At 39.4% G+C, this 23,438-nt stretch overlaps 2 protein-coding genes across 2 annotated transcripts; both read right to left on the bottom strand.

Annotated features, from left to right (window-relative positions):
* Positions 1-2,746: 2,746 nt before the first annotated feature.
* On the bottom strand, positions 2,747-3,682 carry LOC114471656 (uncharacterized). The gene is made up of 2 exons (XM_028460531.1): positions 3,637-3,682; positions 2,747-3,554 (listed from the first exon to the last, which is right to left on the bottom strand). Exon 2 carries the CDS (start codon positions 3,538-3,540, stop codon positions 2,827-2,829), a length of 714 nt encoding a protein of 237 aa, XP_028316332.1. The 5' UTR covers positions 3,541-3,554; positions 3,637-3,682; the 3' UTR covers positions 2,747-2,826.
* A 6,603-nt stretch (positions 3,683-10,285) lies between these two features.
* Positions 10,286-23,432, bottom strand: LOC114455380 (transmembrane protein 131-like; the record flags this gene model as incomplete). Its single annotated transcript, XM_028436621.1, is given in 16 exon segments — positions 10,286-10,519; positions 10,522-10,600; positions 12,863-12,996; positions 13,100-13,158; positions 15,808-15,946; positions 16,048-16,154; positions 18,229-18,307; positions 18,436-18,642; positions 18,719-18,885; positions 20,424-20,533; positions 20,623-21,160; positions 21,253-21,402; positions 21,912-22,097; positions 22,268-22,454; positions 22,564-22,706; positions 23,323-23,432. Coding segments are annotated over 16 exon segments (2,625 nt in total), but the record flags the coding sequence as incomplete, so codon positions are not given.
* Positions 23,433-23,438: the final 6 nt, after the last annotated feature.

The raw sequence follows: 23,438 nt of genomic DNA on the forward strand, positions 1-23,438 counted from the left end.
ATGGGGTGCCTAGTGTAAAAATTTAGTATAAAAGTTTTAGCTAACACATTTTCATTATTTATCTCACTTTTCTCATATTTAGCACATTTCCCTACATTTAACACAATATTTAACCACATATATAGAGCTTAATAAAGCATTAAATCTAAATATTTAAATCTAAATGTATATGTTATACTGTATCTAAGTCTAAATGTTAAATGTTATATATAAATGTTAAACCTAAATCTAAATATTTAAATCTAAATGGTATGTTATTTCTAAATGTTAAATCTATGTCTAAATGTTAAATGTTATACATAAATCTTAAATCTAAATGTGTTAGCTTAAACTTTTATACTAAATTTTTACCCCATACACACAGAACTTCCTTGATTTTTTTAGAGCAATTAATCAACTCTTGTTTTTGTGTTTCCAGGTCTTCCTGCTCGTGTCTCCGCCTCCCAGTGATGTCAGTGTGTTTGGGTTGTGAGAGATTTGCTGACTCATGTCTCTCTGAAGGGTTGGAAGCCTCCACTTCACAAAGGAGACTCTACAGTTCAACAGCAGTCCCTCCAAGTCCTCTGCTGGTCCATTTGTGGCTGGTTCATTCTGTCACACTGGGAGGTTGTGGTGGTCTTAATATTCAAACTAACCAAAAAAAAAAAAAAATCCAAAAAGGAACGAGAAAAACAAGGAGCAGGGTACAAACCGCTGCAGCACACGAAGCGAAAAACATTCACTAATAAACCAGGATTCATTCTGTGTCCAAACACTAAACAGCTAAATAGTGAGGGAGGCCTGATGGGTAACGGGTCACACCTGGGTGCAAAACCTGAGTCAGCTAATCACTCACAACCCAAATACAATGACATCACTGGGAGGTGGAGACACGAGCAGGAAGACCTGGGAACACAGGCAGACAAAAGTTAACACATTAAACTTTTTTTTTTTTTTTTTTTTAAATAGAAAAAAGAGAGAAAAAAAATGCAATGACAATTCACAGAATCCAATATCAACCAAAAAAAAAAATTAACAGTGATATCACTGATATTTATACCTCCAAAAACTTTTGGGAGCAGATTCCACTTCAACATTATCTGAGAGAAATATGTCAACTATAGTGCAAGACTGTGAAACATTCTAAAAACTAAAATAATAATGAAATACACAGGAATAGTGGGTAAAAAATGAAATAAAGGAGTTAACACATGAAACTACATGAAACAAAGACTAACAGAACTAAAAGAGGACCACAAGAGCTAAACACAAACAACACTAAACATACCCTGATAGTTTTATTTGTGCTGCCCAAAGTGAAACATAGAAAGTTCTTCTTTCTTTCCAAAAAGGAAAATGTGCTTTATTGTGTAAAATCACAGTTTATGCAAATGCCAAACAGAAAGTTCCCTATGTATCTATCTATCTTCATAAATACTGCACACTTTTAATATTATTTTTCTATTTTCTATTTATTTCTATATATATACAGCCTCTATTATTGTATTGTTGTATTTTATCTCCTTCATTGCAACTACTTTTCATGTGTTTTCTGTGTGTTTCCCCACTGCCAGATCAATAAAATTACTATTCTAACATAGATGTTGCTTAAAAAACAGATGGGCTGTTATTATGGAAACAAGTGGAACATCTCTATAAAAAAAGGAGGAAAGTGAATTTTAAATCATTGATTGAATATCTTTGAAATGAATAGAAGAATATCAGATCATAGTAATAAAAATAATGAACACACAAAACATTTTATTGTAATGTTCCAGTTTTCTTTATTGTTTGAATCTTCAGATAATAATAGAATGTGGATCTTGTTGGATAATGGATTGTGCATGAATATATTCATTTTATAGCTGTATTTTTCAACGTTTGTCTCTTGTTGGCCCTGATATTATGTTGCTTTGGTTTGAACACACACACACATAAGTTGTGCACTGTGTTCACATGACCTCAAGGTCACTGAGCAGAGCTGGTCTGCCCTGTGATATATGGACAAATCACATCTTCATTGTACAGTGAGGGCTCAGCCCAGGAGATAACTGTGCTTGTTTTTTTATGTTTTCACTTTTTAACAGATAGAGACACAGACATAGACACATAGGCTACTTCTGCTAAACCACTTGTGTGTGTATTTGACCTGTAGTGTGTGTGTTCACCATCAGTGTGTGTGTCCTTCATCAGTGTGTGTGTCCTCCATTAGTGTGTATGTGTTCACCATCAGTGTGTGTGTCCTCCATCAGTGTGTGTGTGTCCTTCATCAGTGTGTGTGTGTTCACCATCAGTGTGTGTGTCCTTCATCAGTGTGTGTGTCATTCATCAGTGTGTGTGTCATTCATCAGTGTGTGTGTCCTTCATCAGTGTGTGTGTCCTCCATTAGTGTGTGTGTTCACCATCAGTGTGTGTGTCCTTCATCAGTGTGTGTGTCATTCATCAGTGTGTGTGTTCACCATCAGTATGTGTGTCCTTCATCAGTGTGTGTCCTTCATCAGTGTGTGTGTCCTTCATTAGTGTGTGTGTGTGTTAACCATCAGTATGTGTGTCCTTCATCAGTGTGTGTCCTTCATCAGTGTGTGTGTCATTCATCAGTGTGTGTGTCTTCCATTAGTGTGTGTTCACCATCAATGTGTGTGTGTCCTTCATCAGTGTGTGTGTTAACCATCAGTGTGTGTGTTCACCATCAGTGTGTGTGTCCTCCATTAGTGTGTGTGTGTTCACCATCAGTGTGTGTGTGTCCTTCATCAGTGTGTGTGTCCTCCATTAGTGTGTGTGTGTTCACCATCAGTGTGTGTGTCCTTCATCAGTGTGTGTGTCATTCATTAGTGTGTGTGTCATTCATCAGTGTGTGTGTATGATCTCTGGATCCCAGTTAGCCAGCAGGTCACTGAAGTCTGGCTGTGAGCTGGTAATGGTGGGGGAGCTCTGGTGGGGGAGTGGCTCATACTGGTCTGTGTATGTGTTGCCGGTGCTGTGTGAGTGTGTGTCGGTGGGTGTGGTGCTGTAGGTGTCTATGGAGCAGCAGGGCCGGGGCTCGGTCCAGAAGCTGAGGGGCAGGAGGCGTTTGATCATGGGTTGTCCTCGGCTGGGGCCCGGCCCGCTGTGGTGGAACAGCTCAGCCAGGGGCCCCAGGTCACTGCTGCCAGGAACACGTGCTCTGCTCTCCTCGCCACTTACGGTTCCGGCAATTTTCAGCAGGTCGTCATAGTAACGAAGACGCCCACTGGTGCTGACAGAGACGGGCTCGCTGTAGATGACACAGCCGTCTTGGTCACCGGAGCCAAAGTAACGCTGCACATCCCGACTGATGAGGTCTGCAAACCTGAGCAGCTGTTTGGTGACATCCAGAGCCCAGACCTCCTCTGGACCCTCATCATCATCATCATCCACAGTCTCTGAACACTCCTCCTCATCATCCTCCTCCTCCTCCTCTTCTTCTCTCTCCTCAGGCTTGTCCACAGGCTTCTCATGTAGGTCTCGCTGCTGAAAGATGTCGTGGTAGAAGGCTGGAGTGTGAGGCCCAATGACCAAGTTTCTCATAACACCTGCTGCCATATTGGCTTTGAATCCTGAAAACAAGAGAACAATGTGAGCACGTGTAACACAAAGCATACTAAAACAGAGGAGGAAGCATGAGAAGAGGCTTCTTACCCTGTGGGTCCTGACCTGGGTCCCACAAGAACCACTGTCCTGAGTCAGTGTGTGGACATGTGACCCTTACCCAGCAGGACTGTCATTATATTTATACCTCAGCTCACACACACGCACACACACCGGGATGAGGCGGCCTCCAGGACAAATATTTGCATGCCAGGCTGCTCAAACACACTTTATCTGTTTTATGGGTCCGCAGTAGGGAGGGGGGTCCCAGGATAATGGATGGTCTGCTGGGGGACGATGGAGAGCTGTTATATACACACATCATTGCTTTTTCCGTTCCCGTTATCAGACTAGTTAAAGAATAAAAGAGCATGAAATCGAATCACACGCTGTTTTGACCTTTAAAGGGGAGCTCTTTAAGATGACGTGTGATGAGATGAGTCTCAGACATGATGGACAACACACGTCTACACACTTTGGTTCTTTCATCATCACCACACAACACACGGGGATAATGGTCTAAGTATAGAATAGTGCAGAAAAAGGCTTTGATGTTTGAGGAAAAGATTCATGTAAAGCCAAACTAATGTACAAGATCAAAGATGAATGGCCTCGCTCGTGGCATTCTCAGTGGCTCATCTCACGCTTTGTTCTCATTCTTTAAGCTTCAGGACGTAGGTTTTGCTGCTCAGCCTGTCAGACCCAGAGAACGAGGGAGACTTTTGTCCTCAAAGCTGTTGTTCTCCTGAATAATATACTGTAGATTTACTACAAGATAGTTAAGATATCTTATTGTCACTGTACAAATGCAACGTAATACTGTGAAAGCAATCCAATACAATGGTTCAACTGATACTGTGGTGAGACTTACAAGACGGTTGAGTTACACAATGATGCGACTTATACAATGGATCGACTTATACAGTTGTGCAACTAGTGGTGCAACGGATCACAAAAACTCACGGTTCAGATCGTATCATGAAATACAAACAACATTTACTGTAACTTAAGGTGTCAATCCAATGCTTAAATAACATTTTGAGTCATATAAAAACAAATTCAAGTGCAATATAAGGCATGACACCTTCATCCTTTAACCAGGTAAGTGTATACAAAAATAAATAAAATAAGGCATGACACCTTTTTAAAAAAAAAAAAAAAAAACATGGAAAGTGAATTAAAAACTAGCCTCTGACATCATCATCAAAAAGAATGAAAGACGGAAGAGAAAGCACTTCTGAGTTTATCATTTCAAATTCTTAAAAGCCTTAAAAGACGTGGATGGATGGAAGCATAAACATGACAATATTCACACGGACTTATTACGCACACACACACATGCACACACACACACAGAGCTGTTCCTTTTTTTCTTTTTCAACAACCGATCCGCGTGTCGAACCGTGGACCACTATGTACAACTTATACAGTGGTGAGACTTATACAGTGGTGAGTAGGGATGTAACGATTCACTCAACTCCCGATACGATTCGATTCACGATACTGGGTTCACGATACGATTCTCTCTTTATTTTACAAAATGGGACTGTAGACAAATTTTTTTTTTGGGGAAAAAAACTAGAAAATACTGTATTATTTTCCTTTTATTTTTCATTGTCAAAAGAATTCCTTGATAAACTATTCAAAACAATGCAATTTAACTAAAAATAAATCTTGAATGAAATAAATAAAGGAATAATACAAATGAAAATGAAGCCTATTAATTTAAATTCTGGTTCTAAAATAAACAATGCAAAACTGCATAATAGTTCTTTTTCTTTTAAAAGTGCAACTGAAATGTATTTTGTGCCTTAACAATTGGACTTAAAAAAAAAAAAACCGTGATTACACTGATTTACGTCATATTTGTTTGGACCAGCAGAGGGCGCTGGTAACACAGTGGTCGGTTGGCATGCAGATATCCTTGCAGCAAAGAAGAGAAGCTATGCTAGCAGACAGAGCTAATAGAAAAACCGGACTTTACAGATATTCAAGTAATATTACAGATATTCTGTCGATGCTAAAGGGTTAATTAATCATTTATTAACATATTAAGAGTAGAAGGCGGCCAGAAAGAAAGTATTAGCAGACTCCGCCCACCGCCTACACTTGTGGATAGCGCTGGTTAAAAACAGTACTGCGATTCAATTTTCAGAAAATCGATATCAACCGTGATACCTATGAATCGATTTTTAATTGCCTTATGATTAATCGTTACATCCCTAATGGTGAGACTTATACAGTGGTGAGACTATAATCACTCTTTTACATCTACTCAGAGTATAAATCTGTTTATGTATTTATACTGTATATACTTTATTTCATTCATCTTTTTAATTTTTATACATAAGCATTCAACACTATCATTCATTTGCATCTTGTTATTCAGTTTACTTCACATCCTTGTTTTTTCTGCGTGGGTGTGTATTATTATTATTATTATTATTAATGCAGTGGCTATCTGTACGGTTGCCGTATCAATATACCGACATTCTATCCATATGCAACGCCCCTATTTGGCCAGTTTAGGTTACATGGCTAAGACTAAACCTAACAGTAAACCTAACCCTAAAAACTGTTGCGATATAGGGTTATAACCTAACCCTAACCCTACGTACGTGTACATTGGTAAACGTACCAATAGCACCGGGTGTTGTCCGTACGGCAACCGTATGAATAGACACTTTCTATTATTATTACCAATGTTGTATTTTTCCTCAATGTTCTTTCTTTACATGCTGCTCTTTGCCTTGACATGGATGGAGGAGGTTACACTGATTTTATGGTGTGTGTGTGTGTGTGTGTGTGTGTGTGTGTGTGTGTGTGTGTGTGTGTGTGTGTGTGTGTGTGTTCTTTAGGACAGCCTGACTCCTGAGGCCTGCCTGTCATCAGTATCCTGGCTTCTGTGTTTATCTTAGGACTGAAGATCAATAACAGCAATATGTCTGCACTTCAGAGTCTGACAATGAATTATATGCACTTTTAGGCACACGAGCGCATGAACACACACACACACACACACACACACACACACACACACACACACACACACACACACACACACACACACACACACACACACACACACACACACACAGGTTTTAAATGTTAACCGAGCTGAAATGAAACAACTGATGCATGATTCATTTTTCCAGTGTTCAGACTGGTGAACACTTTAGAGATAAACAAGCTACTGGTTAAATGAGGACAGTCTATGTACAGTATGAATAGGTATAGTGTACAGTATGAAATGACTTGTTTTAAAGATACAGTGTGATGTGAAACACACACTTTGGTGTGAGTCTCTGAGTAGGTCTTTGTGTTTTTGATGTGAGAAAAAAGTCTAAAGTAGAATCAGTTTGGATCACGTGGTCTCTACGTTCATGTAGATATCCAGATACCATTAAACCTGCATCAATCAGGGTCACATGATCTCAACCAAACTTCCTGCTGCACTCATTTCAGGAAGAAGAAAAGTCTGTGTTTAATTATCCTCAATAATATGAAATCATTATTATTATTAACTATATATTTGGTGACGAGTTCTATGAGATGACTTATTGTTGTTTTTGGTATATCGCTATATACATACTGTTTAATTGAATTAAATCAACCGTTATTATTATAAATAATATTTTATATATGTTTATATATTATATATGATGTATATATTCAATGATTTTATATCCTTATTTAATATTTATTATTAATTATAATATTTTATATATTCTTCACGTTTATATTTAACATATTCTTATTATAAATATGATTTATATCATATATTTAATAATATATAATAATTTAATAATTATACCCAAAAATATAAACGTATCATTTGAGTTTTTTTTCGAAAATCATATATTAAATCAATCAAAGTTATTTTGTTATTGATTAGTTTTTACAGATCAATAGTGGAATTCATAAAGTAATGACATGGTGGGGTCATGTTGTATAAACCCACTCTCTTGTATACAGTATTGTGTGTTACTGTTTTCCATGTTCTTCTCTCTAAGACAGGGATTCTCAACTGGTGGGTCGGGACCCAAAAGTGGGTCGCGGACCTGTACTCAGTGGGTCGCGTACAGCTGGTCAAAAATAAATAAATATTTAGTCTCTCATGTTGGACTTGTCTTTTATTTTGAAAGAAACTTTTGTTTTGACAGACATGCTGTGAAATGCATTTTGCACAGGAAAATGTATTGATTAAAACGAGAGAATGTCTGTTTTCAACAGTTATTTTCGAAAAATGTGGGTCGTGATTTAATGGCCGTGGAAAAATGTGGGTCTCAGGGTGAGACCAGTTGAGAACCCCTGCTCTAAGAGACACACCTCCTCAGCATAGAGTTGATGAAGTTATGGATGGCGGCCAGTAGGATGTGATTCACCTCTTAGTGACATGTAGATAAATACTGGAATGATGTGCTCAGCTCCAATGACATGCTCCCACAGCGTGACTCCAGACATTTAAAGCATGGGGACATGTGACATCATGTGAAACATTGGAACCTTTTATTGTCCACACAGTCTAAGGCAGGGGTCACCAACACGGTGAACGCAGGCACCAGGTAGCCACATGTACCACAAGAGGGCCCTCAGGCCTGTTCTAACGGGAGCGTCAGTAACCAATGAGCTTTGTCTAAAATATGATTTACTTCCCAGGCTTCAAGCTCACAGGTGATAAATGTAGTCAGAGCCTTAGTAGAGTTACATACTGCTGCAGGTTTTTGTATTAAATTAACCATCTTTAAATGTTTATTTTCACTGGAACATTGTGACAAAATTTGAGTGTTGCAGATGGAATTTTGCTTTTAAAAAGTGGATTTTTGTAAAATTTAACAAAATTGTTAATTTGTAAAAATGTGACATGTTTTGGAGGCTAGGTAAAATAGAAACAATGATTTCCAATGAAATAATGAAAATGAAACAAGTTCTTGAATTAAGAAAATAAAAAAAGAGTCCTACCTTTTCAAGTTACTGTTGGTTTTCCTCTCAATTAAAGTGAAACTGTGAAAAATGTGTATTTTAAAAATGTATATATCAAACCGGTAGCTCTTCAAATTATTCAGTACCTTTGAAGTAACTCTGTTTCAGAAAGGTTGGTGACCCTCATGGAGTGTCTGAGCAGCATCTGGATAGACCACATCTGGATAGGATAGACCACACCTGGATAGGATAGACCACATCTGGATAGGATAGACCACACCTCGATAGGATAGACCACACCTGGATAGGATAGACCACACCTGGATAGGATAGACCACACCCAGGTATTGAGCAGAACCACTGCATCACTGAGCACATGCTCACTGGCTCACTGAAATGTAACCCAAATCTGGGACGCAATCAAGAGATTTTATACAATTACTAAATAATAAATGTTTACCTGGTGCGTCTGTATATTACTTTTACTGCAATTATTGATTATTGGTGTCATTTTACCGCTCATCTTGTATGCAGTAGTGTTGAGACGTTAAACGTGATGGTACTCCCTTGTCAGGACACCAGCCTGGAACCAAAGTGATCGATAATTGATTAAAACAACTAACAAACATGCTAGGACTTTAAGGTGCTACATAATGTGTCCACTGAGAGGTTAGCAGTGCCTTTAAAAAGCACTGCTAATGGTGTAAGTGTAGTGTTGATGTGGGTTTAATGCCACTATTTGCATGTTCTCCTCGTACCTACAAGATCTGCTTTTACTATCCCAGCACACAGAAGACGGACACTTGTTTCATTTGCAACAAGACTTTCTGCTGTGAAGCACGTCATCAAACTAGTTAATACACATTGTGAAACGTGCCCCTGCAAGAAAACCATAGTTTCACTTTTTGTGTGTGCCACGACTTCCACATTCTTTTTGTGCTGTAAACACTACTTTCAAATGTGTTTGAAATGAAAACAAGTTATTACTTATTACAACATTTAATTTGGGGTTAGAGTTATTGTTAGGGGACAACATAGTATGTTCTATCAACAGAAGATCACCTAGGAGCTCTGTCCTATAGACCAAGAAAAAGTTCCTCTCGGGGAATTTGCAAATAATATAAAGAAAAGCTATAGAGAACAGGACGGATATTAAAAACAGGAAAATTGTCGGACCTATTTAGAAAAGGTTGGAGGGGTTAAAAGTTAGGATTATAACTTGGGTAAGTAATAATTTAGGTTTAGGATTGACCCTCAGATTTAGTTGGTACAAGTTATTGGCTAAAATTAGACAAATGATAGCATTTACAGCCAGTTTTTACCATTTGCCATTATGTCTCTATCAAACAGTAAAACTGGAGGGAATTTGATAAGATTTTAGCAGTTTGTTAAACATTTCAACCTGTTTAACTTAAAAATTACAATCTAATCTCATTAGTCAAATCCTTGTGTGCTCATTTATTTGCAACAATAATGAACTAGTTCACTGATTCAGTCATTATACAACTTTAAACTTATTAAAAACCCATTTAAACATGATCAGTAATTAAAAAAGACGGATGTCAATGAAGTACAAAGTTTGTTTTAATTTTCGTGGATCAAAACACCTAGAAAAATATACAAATGCGTAACCTTTTACAACATTTAACTTTGAAAATGGGAACATAAAAGAAAAGAAATATTCACATTTTTCCAATATTGGTAAAATAACATTCATGTTTATTTCCTTTCATTACAGGTTTTATTTGTTTGCTGATATTCGGGTCAACATTTTAGACTTTTCAAACGTCTCCGCAGTAGCCGGAGTCATTGGAGAGCTGTGAGTTGGAGCTGCGGTTGGACGAAGAGGTCCAGATGTCCAGGTTCATGTGCGGGCCGAACGGGTTGAAGTATTGGCTCGGAGCACAGCTTCCCTCTGGTTCCCGGGTGAAAAGGGAGTGGGGGGGTGTGAATGGGGCGATGGGGGAGACGGGGGAGATGGGGGCCGACCGCTCCGGCTGGAAGTGATTCTGTAGGGCTCGATCTGAGGCGTCCAGATGGATCCAAACAGGCTGGACACGGGAGACAGGCTGCGAGTCCCAGAGAAGTACGGCTGTGGAGGACAAGGAGACGAGGAGATGAGCTCACTACCACGTAGCCATGTGCACTCATCAGGACTCTGACCTAAAGTGTCTGATAGAGGCAGAACTCTGACATTTAGTCCCTGAGCTCCAAGGTCATCTGCTCCCTGAGGGGACGCCGGCTTCTATCGGTAGTTCCTCTGCTCACAGACACTAACCTTTCTGCTCCACAACCAAATGTCCTCCACCAACTAAAGCTATTCTGCTGCTCTACGTTGTGTCATTATTCCACACATTAAGTGCAGCTTTTGATAACAAAACTAAACAGAATAATAAACCAGGGTTAATCGAGCAATAATTTGGATTTAAACTAAGCACATAAAGAGAATTGTGTGATTTTTACCCAGCACACTACCCTACCTACACATTTTGTACTTAAAGCTGCAGTTTGTAGAATTCTCTCTCTGCTCCGTTTTGAAACCGAAACCAACACTTAGCCTCCCTTACCGGTGTCTTTATGAATGCTTTTCTCAATAGAGACATAGTGCCAAATGTAGGGACTTTATCTTGTGTTATTGGAGATTTTTTTGTGGAGTTTTAGAGACTGGCACAGTGACAACCATCACTCCGTATCCACACTGTAAAATATTTCACCTTGAATACGTTTCTCTAAGGTTTACATGCGCGGTATCCCGTCTGTTCTCACTCTCTCTGACACCAGTACGTGTGGCGGACCCTGTACAGTCATAGGGATCCATGAGGAGTCAAAGCGGTTCGTTCCTCCCGAGTATGCTCGTGCCTTTAAACTGTTGTTTCTTCACCTCGGTCTGCCTTTTTACTCTTGATTTGCCGTGTAACAGTTGTGCCTCGCGCCGCTATGGAGAGTTTTGCTGTAACTTACACAATTAGACTTTACTGAACTTACTACCGATGGCATGTGAACGCGCCTGACTTAGTTGATCAGCCAATAGTAACGCCCAAAACAGCACACGTGTTTGTAGAAAGATCTCTGATTGGCTGACATCCAACGTCACGCTCCTGGATTTATAAACCTCATTTACAGGGCCAGGAGAAGGGCAAGAGATTCACTGTCCACTCAACACTTTGGATTACAATATGCTCAAAGATGATTATGTATTTTTGACAAAATGATGCCAAAAAAAAAAAACTTACATACTGGAGCTTTAAGGCTGCTGTCATTTCAGACATTTTCACCAATTGGTTCTTAATAATTCAATTGGCACGCTGTACATTTTTAGTTTAATTGGATGAACTTTTTGACATATGGCCAATTTAGTGAGGAGTGTATGTGTCAATTTTCGCTCGGCCTTATTATTCTTCCATTTTCAGCTTCCAATATCTCAGGAACTACATCACATAGGAAACTGAAACCTAGTCCACTAATACAAATCCACATACTCTCTCAGAATATACAATAAAGTATAAATCTGCTATACATTCTATCTGGTGCCAGCCACTCAAGATTGGAAAAAAGCTTGTCTGGGTTTTGGGCTCAAACATGTTTGGTCCTTCAGTGAACTACTCAGCATACGCCTCAGTTCTCTCTAATCATCAGCTTTGAGCTACGTACGTAGACTGTTCACATCACAAATGATTAGTCTCATATATGCATTGTGTCTTGGGTGACAGTCTCTTGAAATCCCAAAAAAAATACACATATATATATATATTTTTATTTTTATTTTACTATTTTCATTTATCCCTAACTGCTTGTGGGAACGTAAATAAAAAATCTGATCTCTGTTTTAATCTATAGTACAAATATAACTCTTTCTTGGGATATAAACTAAATTTTCTTTATGCAACTTCTTCATTTTTAGTTTGGGCCCCAACTTTGGGTTATTTCTTTGTCAGTGTTTGACTTCAGTGGGCGGCGCCTCGGAACCAGAAGATTTAAGGGCGTAACATGTAAATGAAGATCAAATTCGGTATTTATCAACACCCGATCATTTGTGCACAGGGATTGGTCAGATATGAATGTTTCATGAATCACACGTTGGTCCTGTCGTACGACACAATGTGAACCCAGATTGCTGAATGAGGGCCAGTGTCCCTATGCTGGCACTGGGATGAAACAGGATGAGGGAAAACTAATCTGACTACCGGTACTTATGTTTGTTTTGAGTGCATCCATAACGTTTTGGTAAAAAAAAGTGGATGGAATTTAATTGAAAGTTAAGATGCAGCCCTTCAACTTTGATCACAAGTTTATCCATTAGGTTGAGATCCACGTTCACATCTACTGAGTCACACAGGTCACTGTGCATGACTACCTTGCTGCCCACACAAGCAGCTCTGTCCCAGGTGGTGGGCGATTCATGCGGCTGCTCCTCTACCCAAGCGCTCTGATTGGTGGGCACACTGGGACCATCCTGACTGGCAAAGCCACATGGAAAGGTTCCGTTACCTGCAAACATGTTAGAGCACGCACACACTGAGCAATGAAGGGCATCATATTATTATTATTATCATGTCAAAGAATGATGATGATGATGATGATGTCATTGTACCGATGTAATTGGGCTCCTCACGGTAAGTTTGGGGACTTTTGGTTCCACTCCAGGCTAACCTACAAGAGGAGAGAAAAAATATTCAAACATCATTAAACAAACGCTCACGCCCCCTTAACTGTCTAGACACACAACTTCAGCATTTTCAAGTGCAATCAAACGTTAATGTGTTTGTTAAAAGGCCTGAACAATGTACAGCAACACAAAGCACCATGCACAGTTAGCATGTGTGTGGATTAGTGGGTGTTTTTAGCCTGTAAACCAGTCACACAATCCAAAGCTTTCTGCAAACAAAAGATCATCTTTCTGAGAAACCGCTGAGTCAGCTGAGCAGCCTTTTCCTGAGCAAAGGAGAAGGAATGATTTTCAAAAATAAGCAGCATGCCATGTGGAGAAAAAAAAATTAACAAAAGAATGAAAAAGACAAAAATGTTGCGCTCAGGATTTCAGAACACGGACTCCTCCAGGGCATTCTTTTTCCATAAAATCGTATCAATCTTTTTAAAAGAGTGTTAGCTCTGGCATGTCAGTCAGAACTAGAGCTGGGTGATATATCGAGATTCATGATATATTGAGTTTTCTATTTCAGCTACACAGAAAATGACAATAATCATCTATATCAATGTGGAATTTTTTACAGCTTATTTTGTTTTCAATACTTGTTTTAGGAGTCACTGCTTTCCCTATTTCTCAGAACATGTGAAGCTCAGTTTGATGATCACTGAGTGTGTCCTAACCCAGACCTTCATCTAAACAAGCCACACTACAGAACTCACTCACACGTGCTGTCCCATAGGAAAAAAAGACTAAAGCGGCACATATTGTGTAAGTGTTTGTTAATAAATGAGCCTGTGTGGCATTTTGCATCAGCAAATTTAACCCAGAATTGTCTTTCTGTTCAGACTTCATTGGAATTAATATTATCGAGATTTATATTGCATATTGACAAAAAATATCGAGACATGAGTTTTGGTCCATATGGCCCGGCCCTAGTCAGGATGTATGGGTCGTTTCACTAGTGACAGACTGATACATCAGCCGGTTGATATTATCGGCCGATTTTTGCATTTTTTACGTGCGGGCTGCTGCGTTCGCCAATCTGCATTATTTACAGAGAGCAGAAATATTTTGTTTTTGTTCTACATCACCTGTTTTAATTATTTGTTAAACTTTTTTTACTCACCTTTGTTAAATTCAATAAATGTTCCTTTTAAAAAAATTGAGACTCGTAACATTTGTTATCATCATTGTGTAAGTTTTATGATGCAAAAGTAGTATCGGCTTTAAATATTGGCTGAACAAAATTTGCATTTCGTATCGGTCATCGGCTATGGCTGATAGGGGGAAAAAAAATGGTATTGGCCCTAAAAAAATCCATATCAGTCTATCCCTAGTTGGCCCTCTGCATCACCATCCTACAGTAGAATGTGTACTGGACTGTACTGGTCAGATGGACAGACATGCTGTGTACATCTATTTATATCAATACATGCATTTTTAAACATGTTCCAGACTCAGTTGAGAGAGGTTCTGATGAACTCTCCTGACCAGGCAGTAAGTGACGTTCACTCAGCTTGTATCTCTGGTTGGGCGATGGTTGGCAGACTTGAACCAAGTTAACGGTCATGTTAAATAGTGGGTTTATGCTCCAGAACTGTCACGGTCCCAAATATAATTCACAGCAAGGACATTTTTCTGTTGTGGTCGCTGTGGTCCATCAGAGTCGGCCTGTGAGCAGGAATCCTCTGGGACGGTTAGTACACGATGCCTGTGTTGGAAAGACCTTGCCTTTTCATTCTTTGACGTACACCTCCACGTTTTCCTCTTCGTCTCGACCCTTTCTGCGTGGATGCTGCGCTCTGGCTTGTTGTCCGGATGATCTCTGCGGGAATTGCTGCGTCGGGGTCCATGATTGCCACATCCGAGTAACGCAACATCAGGAGAAACTCACGGGAGTACTGGAGACGCTCTTGGTGTTCACCAATTCCACTCAAGAGTTAAAATAACGCCGCCATGAGGATCAAAGAGGCCATCAAAGTAAAGTCATTCTTGTTAGTGTGAAAGGGGTTAAATTAGTACACATTCATGTTATAATTATGGAGCACAACCAGATATCCGTTAAGTGAAGGTTGAACTGACATGAAGTGAAAATTGTTTCAATTTTTATGGCGAAAAACTCCCATTAACAAAACTAATTAATTATTCGAACGTTTAAGCAAAATAATGTAACACTTGTCTTGGTAAGGCTGACATTATGTTGTCATTATTAAAACATGACACCTGTCATTAACATGAATAAAGTGTCATTAACCTGTCATTAAGTGTCGTTCGTAACCCTAACCCCACTAGATCCCTCCACCTAACCCAAAAATGCCAACATAGCTCAACAGGTGTCATAATTTAGTGAACAACACTTAATGACAGCCTTCATGACACCTTATTCTTGCTAATGACAGAGTAATGTTAGCCTTATGTCTAAGTTAAGTTTTACTCAAAATACAAAATGAGCCAACAACTTTTTAGTGTTTATAGACATTTCTTTGGCCACTACGGGGCAAAATTTGATTTATATAATAAATACAACAATTAGGCCAAATTAAGCACTTATACGAAGCTTTATCATCAGGTCTCCGTCTAAATACTTGGCTTAATACCGTCGTACTTGGTCAGTGTAAGGTTGTCAAAGGCAAATGTTGCTGTTGTCTTACGTGTTGTAGGGGACTGGGGCTGGTGCTGGTGGCTGTGGGATGTAGGGCAGAGCTTCAGCGGCGTTGTATCTGAACTTGTTGTTGAGTGGGATGAATGGAGCCGACCACGTCTCTGCAGGCAGATACTGACCTGTCAGCTCTGGGGAGGGTGTGAGGAGTGTATTAGACATCAGTGGTCAAATAAATGCCTCAGGAGACGTTTTTTTTTTTACACATACACACTATTGCTCAACTGCTTACCTGTGTTTCTTTCCATTCCTGCAGCCACTGCTGCAAAACTTGGGTTGAAGCTTGATGCTGTTGGGTCAGCGCTTTGACACATGTCTTTACGATACAAACTGTTGGTGCTACAAAGGATAAAACAAAGATTACAACCTCCACAGAATGGTAGCTGCAAAAATAAAGTGTAATGCTGCGTTCACTCCATATACGTTTCGGGCGTCAAAATCGTGCCTCACGCAGACGCTTGTCACCAGCGTTGAAGACGCTCTGGATGCGTGTCCAAACAAGTTGGGAAGAGAGTGTGTTATGGGGAGGGGCTTCTCTGTTGCAGGTGTTGTTCATACAATGGATGATATTTGGCGATCAGTTATGTTATAATTCACCCAGTGACTGTGATATGGTGGAGAACATTATGTTGAGAAGGCTGTGTTTCCAGTTGGTGTGACTCAGTGTGTGCACTGTGACGTCAGAGTGCTATAGAGAAGTGTGGGTGAATAGAGAATAAAGTTTAACGTTCCTTGCTGACCACGCCCCCTCCGACTCTCGTTCATCAGCTCTACATTATCCAGAGACTGGCTTGGCTTTATTTGCACCTCGGCGCCATTTCTGTATTCACCAGAGCTGCGCTCGGACGAGAGTCACTTTCAGCGCTACTTCCGTCTCTCCCGTGCCCAGTTTGACAACCTGCATCAACGCTCACATCTCCTACCAGAACACCAACTACAGGGGATCTATTCCAGCAGAAGAGCGCTTGTCCAACTGTCTCCGGTTAGTGTTTTTTTTTCCATTATTCTGAATACGTCATTGTTGGGGAATGCTCCTGATTGGTCGACGTGCTGCGTTATGCCCCAAAAGTTCAACAATCCCAACTCCAGCGTCGGCTGCGTCGGAGGTGCCGGACGCACGTCAAAAGTTTGAAATCTCAAAACGCGCTACACAGGAGGCGCGGGACTTGCAGTGGAACCTTTCAACGCTCCTAGAATCGCGTCCACCATATATTGTCTATGTAAACCTGACGCTTTCGACGCGTTTAGTGTGAACGTGCCATTATTCTTTAAGTCAGTGGTTCTCAAACTGTTTTTGCTCGAGTACTCCCTTTGTCTGATTACAACATTTTGCACAGAATACTATGGTATAGACCAGTATTTCCCAACCAGGGGTACGCGTACCTCTAGGGGTATGTGAGCACATTGCAGGGGGTAAGTGGAAAAATTAAGAATTTAAGATAATAAAAAATATTCTCAGTCATTTCACAAATCCGTCAATAAAATGGTACGTGTGCGTTATGACTTGTTTTTAAAGTTTAAATGCCTGTTTAAAGGGGACATATTCAAAGAAGCTCCATTTGTGGTAAATGTCATAAAACTTATAACACCGACAGGTTAATTATTTTTGTATTTATTTATTTATATTACTTATTATTCTTATTTTTTTTCTAATTTCAACTTTACAATTTTTCTTTAATAGCAATATAATCATAATATATTAGTATTAATACTACAAACGTTCACTATAATATAATTTCTTATATTTATAATTTTTATTGCCTTGAAGGCAACATAATTTTATGTTTAATTTTAGTTAAATAAGCCTGAATATTAATTGTTCAATTAAATAAAATGACTTGCGTTAAACATTCAGTTGTGTTATGTTCTACTTTTGGAGAGTCATGAATACGTATGAGTGAGGGGGTACTCATGGTATGACAAAAAGGCTCAAGGGGTACAAGAGACAAAAAAAGGTTTGGAACCACTGCTATAGAGCATAATGATGGAATGAATGAGTGATAATATTTTAAAGAATCTAATTCAGTAAATAAGTGGAATTTTGTGCCTCCTGAATAGAATTGTTTATCATTTCCCACATTTTGTGGGACCAAGACTGACTCTTCTATTTTCAGTTTATGTTCTAATCTAGATCATTTTCATCATCATTATTATGATTATCATTTTTAACTAAAAAACATTATAAAACCCTGTATTTTTATTTTTTTTCATTTGTAAATTTTCCACTTTCGCTATCTCAAGTACCCTCTGCAGTGCCATTGCGTAATCCTGGGGGCACACATACCCCCATTTGAGAAACACCGCTTTAAATAAAAATAATTAATTTGATTTAGGAAGTAAAAACCAAAAAGTGATCTAAGATTCCTTTAGAATGTGTTTTTCCGTCACAGATTGACTGATCTACTGAACATACCTTAGAGCTTTGTAATTTGCATTCATGTTTTGGTAGCAGTCTCTCTCTGCTGGATGGACATTGTACTGCATTGAGTCCCCTAGAAAGCCAACAGAAACAGTCAAAACACAGCCCAAACAGTTGAAAATTTAAGTCTATTCATGTCCGCTTATCTCTAAAAAAAAAAAAAAAACACTAGAGATAAGGTGAATAACGAGCACTTTGTACTTTTTCTAGCTGAGGCGTTGGCGGCGTGTGTCTGGGCACTGGGGTCCTTGTCTCCCTCTATGCTGCTGGTGCTGCTCCAGCTGCCCCAGCTGCCCCTGCTGGCTCTCACACTTCCTGACGAGCTGCCTGAGTCCGATCCTGACTCACATGGTCCGCCTACACGTCGCTCTGCAGCACACTTTCTCCGAGCACGAGAAGGACAAACACCTGCAATGGAAAGGTTTACAGTAAATACAAAATGAGCTCAAATAAAACGAAGGGGATGCATTCAAACCATACGCACCATTCTGCTTGAGGGCACTCTCAGGACTTTGTCCAGGCTTTAGCACCTCTGATTTGGAGCCGTTACAACAGCGGTTTCTGCTGTGAGGTCCATTTTCAGAACGATCGCCTGATTTGTCGGGTTCTTTTTCCCTCTCTAGCATCATGATCAAGTTATGCTCAGGAGCACTACACACACACACAAAGTTAACATTCATTAATGCTTGGGGACACTCACAGGTCTTGGGTCATTTAACTACCAGTGAAATGAGAGTTCACTTAGGCCTGGGTGATAAAAACAGTAACATATAGAGATATAATCAATATCCATAGAAATTATGTGCGATAGAATGTTCTATAATTTCACTGAAGTCCATTAACCCAGAAACAACCCCTGACCCAGCACCGCAAAGCATTCTGGAGGATGTCGGCAGAGGAAAAGCTTGAGTCGCTCCTAAGTAGCTGTGTACAGTAGTAGTTTTTTGTTTCACCACCTGAGATAATGACATGAGCAAAGGCCGCGATCAGTGCGCGCTGTGGCTCCCCCTCCTGCTATCGCTGCGCAACACACCCCCCACACACACCTGCTCGTCACAGCCTATCTGAAGCTGCTGTGCACCAGTACATCATAAACCACTACATAGTTAAAGCCGTACAAGTTCCTCCGTCAGATCCACCCAAAGCTCCGGCAACCATGTTGACAGAGATGCACGCTGCCAGCAACAATTATGAACTGGAAACTAGACTAAAGCATGCTAAGCTAAGCTAACCCACCGACACATAACACTGGGCTAAGACTCTAAGAGCAAATGCTAACCTCTTCATGAAAGGAACAGACAAAGTCTACAGCTTACTGTCATCAAACCACAAAGAGCCATTGATTTTCTTATGGTAAGATTTAACACCTGCATGGAAGGATAAAAGCTAACATGTCACGTGTGTGAAATAAATGTTTAGCCTAAAACTAACGACACCATTAATACGTCCCAACTTGTGAAACACAATATTTTTTAATTATATTTCACGTGTTCACAGGACAAAGCTGGTCCCATTAGACAGTAATGTAACTATTGTGATTATTACACCTAAATATCCCGTTAGTACTGCTCTCAGTAATTAATGATTAACTCATCAAACTTGATCTGGTTTAATTATAGGAAATTAGAGAGATAATTATCAACTATAAATGTATGTGACGTATTATCAGATATAAAATAAACAATATTCAGCAGCAGCTGTTTATATTAAACAGTAAAAACACAGTTATTTGTTCTTTAAGTGCGTTTTTTTAAGAAAAGAATTTAATTATTCATGAGGAAATAAATGCCAAAATTGCACCCATAATATTTTCTTAATACATACCCTGTTGTTCGTTTGATGTCAGAGATGTTAGTTCTACCTCAGGTGTGCACTGATTTATTATTTACAAACTTGTGTTGCACATTTTGTTTGATTAAGCATTTTTTTAATGTCTGTATTTGTACATTTAACACTATCTTTTAATATAGGTTTTTTATTTATTTATTTTTTTAGATAGTTTTGTTGAGCACTTTTTAAATCTTAAAGATTACATTTATAATTAATTACTTAAATTTGGATTTTTTTCTTCTGGTCCTTATTTTAAACAGGTTAAAAAAAACGAATCAATAATTATCGATATGGACTGATATGAAACACAGTATATCGTGACACTTTTTAGGCATATCGCCCAGCCCTATGTTCACTACCTGGAGATATTTTCAGTCTTCCGGCGGCTCCTCTTTCCCTTGTTATTCCCTGGTGCAGTGCCAGTCTCAATGCTTAGTGCTTTCTTTTTCTGGCTTTTGCCATCTTCTCTCTGAAGGACAGAAAAACAAAAGGAGGATTTCACAAGTCAGCAAGATGTAAATGTGAAAATAAATTATACATTTATTGAGTTTGCATTACCTCAGGTTCAGAACTGTCCCTTTTCTCCATCTTCTCAGCATAGGGCTCAGTGCAGCTCGTGTCTACAGGGTTACAAACTAAAATGCCTGGTCGAGGTCCAGGAACCAGTGGGGCATCATTTGAGAAACCAGCACACATTTCCATGGGAAACATAACTGCTGCTGGAGCTCGGTCTTCCATCACGCTCTGGACTTCTTCCTTATAGTCCATGGGCATCTTGTTCTCCATCTCACTGATAAAAGATGGCTGGTTGTTGTTGCAGACATCAGGGTCCGGGGTCATAGGGACATCTGTGGCATCCTCAAGCTCTTCATCCATTGTGACCGTTGCAGCCGGGGATGAGCTGTGTTTATATTTGGTGTAATAGAGTGAAACTCTTTGCTTCTTCTGCTGTTGGGACGGTGTTGTTGAGGAGCTTTTCTTAGAAGACTGAGGACGAGGTGCAGGGCTGCTGGCCAAGGCTGGAGAGCCACGCCCCTTACCTTTGTCGGACGCGTGGCCAGTGTCCACGTAGGTCTTACAACTCCCTTTTAATTTACTGAAAGAAAAAAAACACACAAATGTGACACTTAGGGGTTTAAAGCTTTGAAATTTCATAGTTTATTAAATCTAATAAACTATGGGACATACTTTACTCCATTTGGGGTGATGTTATTGACAGAATTGTTGTCCCGGGACAAAACAGAGTTATGGTTGCTTCTAATGGTGGGTGAGGAGAACTCTGTCAGGATATACTGGGCTTGATGGAAGGCCATCAAACACACTCCAAACAAAGATAAACTGCAAGAAAAACAACAAAAAAAACAAACAAACATTAGTGCCAAACAAATAAAAGTTTTAATCTGAATTAATTGCCTGACTTTCATTGCTAATTGCAATATTTTTTTTTTATTTTTTTGCTCAAACTGTGTATTGTATCGTGGTAATATGATTCAAACATATAAGAAACTCTGTTCCAGCAAATTGCGTGCTAAACAACAACGAAAGTTCAGTATTCGTAAGTGCTTCGTTTAAATTAATATTTCCTTTCAAGATATCTGTATATTTTTTTTTCCTTGGAAATCTGAACTACAATCACACTGTCATTCCTAGCCACTTATAGGTCAGTGCAAAACTAGATATCCCCTAGGAATCAGCCAAACTACAAAGTTACATGTTTTTATCCAGCTAACAGCAGAGCAAACATGTAGCTAAGGCATTGTCAAACACGTAATGTGATTTAAAAAAACATCACCTGAATATAAACTGCCCAACAATTATTGAAGTCAGTCAAAAGTTAAAACACTCACCATGTGAATATGAGCGTCACCATCCAGAATGTTTCCTCCCAGCTGGGACCAGGAACCACCTGGGCACAGAGCGGCAGCATGTGGTGCGGCAGAGTAACGTTGAGTGTGAAGGGGAAAGAGGTGCCTCGTGATGTCACCAGAGTGAGGTCCCGTATCACCCAGGATGAGGTGAAGTCTGGGGTGAAACTGGGAAAATGAACAAAGACAGGGAGCGTAACTCTAACAGACTAAAGAGAAAACAGAGTTCACTCAAGTTAAAAACATGTGAGTTCCATTTGTATCAGAGATACTGCAGAATGCTTTTCCTTTTTATAACAGTACAGAATGTGTAACAAAGGTAATTAACTTTTACTCACGCAATGGTGATCTCAGAGGAAGTGTTGTGATCCAGTCTGAAGGAATGACACTGCAACACTTCGAAACCAAAGCCCTGACAACTGTAACCATTAATGTTCATGGACATGACCGTCAGAGGAAGCTCTCCTGCATTCTCCACCTTAAAGCTTTTCTTAATGGTGAACAGAGGCTTATTGGTGCGCACACCTATGGGCGAGATACAATATTAACTATAACACCTGTAACACACCATAAAAGTAGGAATTAAGAGAAAATAATGAAACACTCGAAAGCCTCAGGAAATTTTCCAACTCACCATCTCTACACTCCATGAGAGTCGACTGAGGGACGTTAAAACGTAAAGAGGCGCCGGGACCAGGAAATTTGCCTTCGACTTTGAGCAGCTCTTTGGCCCCGTGGCCCTGTACTGTCACCAAGTCAAACACCGTCAGGTTGTTCCTGGACAACACATGGAGTTAAGGGTTAAAGGGAAAATTAACAACAGAATCAAAAGACAGAGACAAGGCTGCATGCCATTTCTCACTAATTACAGTCACAGCTTTTTGTATCTATTACAGAACATGGAATGTCCAATTTTAGGCCACCAGCAAAACAGTTTTAATTCAGTCAACGTGTCATCTGAATACTGTGATTCACTGTGTTCATATAGGTTCTTAGGTTGAGCGCTTAACTGCTGCTAAAACAGCTTAGGTTACACTTAAGCTGTCACTGAAAGTATTTAGATGCTGCTGGCTGGAAGATGAGTCAACTACAAAGCAAATGCCAAGTTCTGCAGCCTACTATTGTGCATTGTAACTGTCAATATATATATAAGAGTTAAGGGTGTCCCCATCTGATATCGACAATGATTCCATATATATATCAATATCATTTTATGAGAATAATCATATGTTAATAAAATTGTAATTTTATAAAAATTAAAGTAATATTTCAAGATTAAAGTCTTAGGAGTTTGACATTAAAGTCATAATTAGGGTTAGTCGTATTAGGCCTTTGCTAATGTCTGCCAGAAAGAAATGAACAAATCAGTGTGTATAAAGTTGATAATGTCTACCTGATGATAAGAATGCTAGTCACAGGTTTGTGTTCAGTGGGAGTGAAGACCACGGTAACCTCTCTGGACTCCCATGGCTGAAGCAGCAGACGCACAACACCTTCTCCCAATCCCAA

Source organism: Gouania willdenowi, chromosome 1 (assembly GCF_900634775.1).
Source record: "Gouania willdenowi chromosome 1, fGouWil2.1, whole genome shotgun sequence".
In the NCBI taxonomy this organism is placed as follows: domain Eukaryota; kingdom Metazoa; phylum Chordata; class Actinopteri; order Blenniiformes; family Gobiesocidae; genus Gouania; species Gouania willdenowi.

Bases quoted from the DNA above. Each gene is read 5' to 3' on its own strand.
- LOC114471656 (XM_028460531.1), bottom strand. From the start codon at position 3,540: ATGGCAGCAGGTGTTATGAGAAACTTGGTCATTGGGCCTCACACTCCA.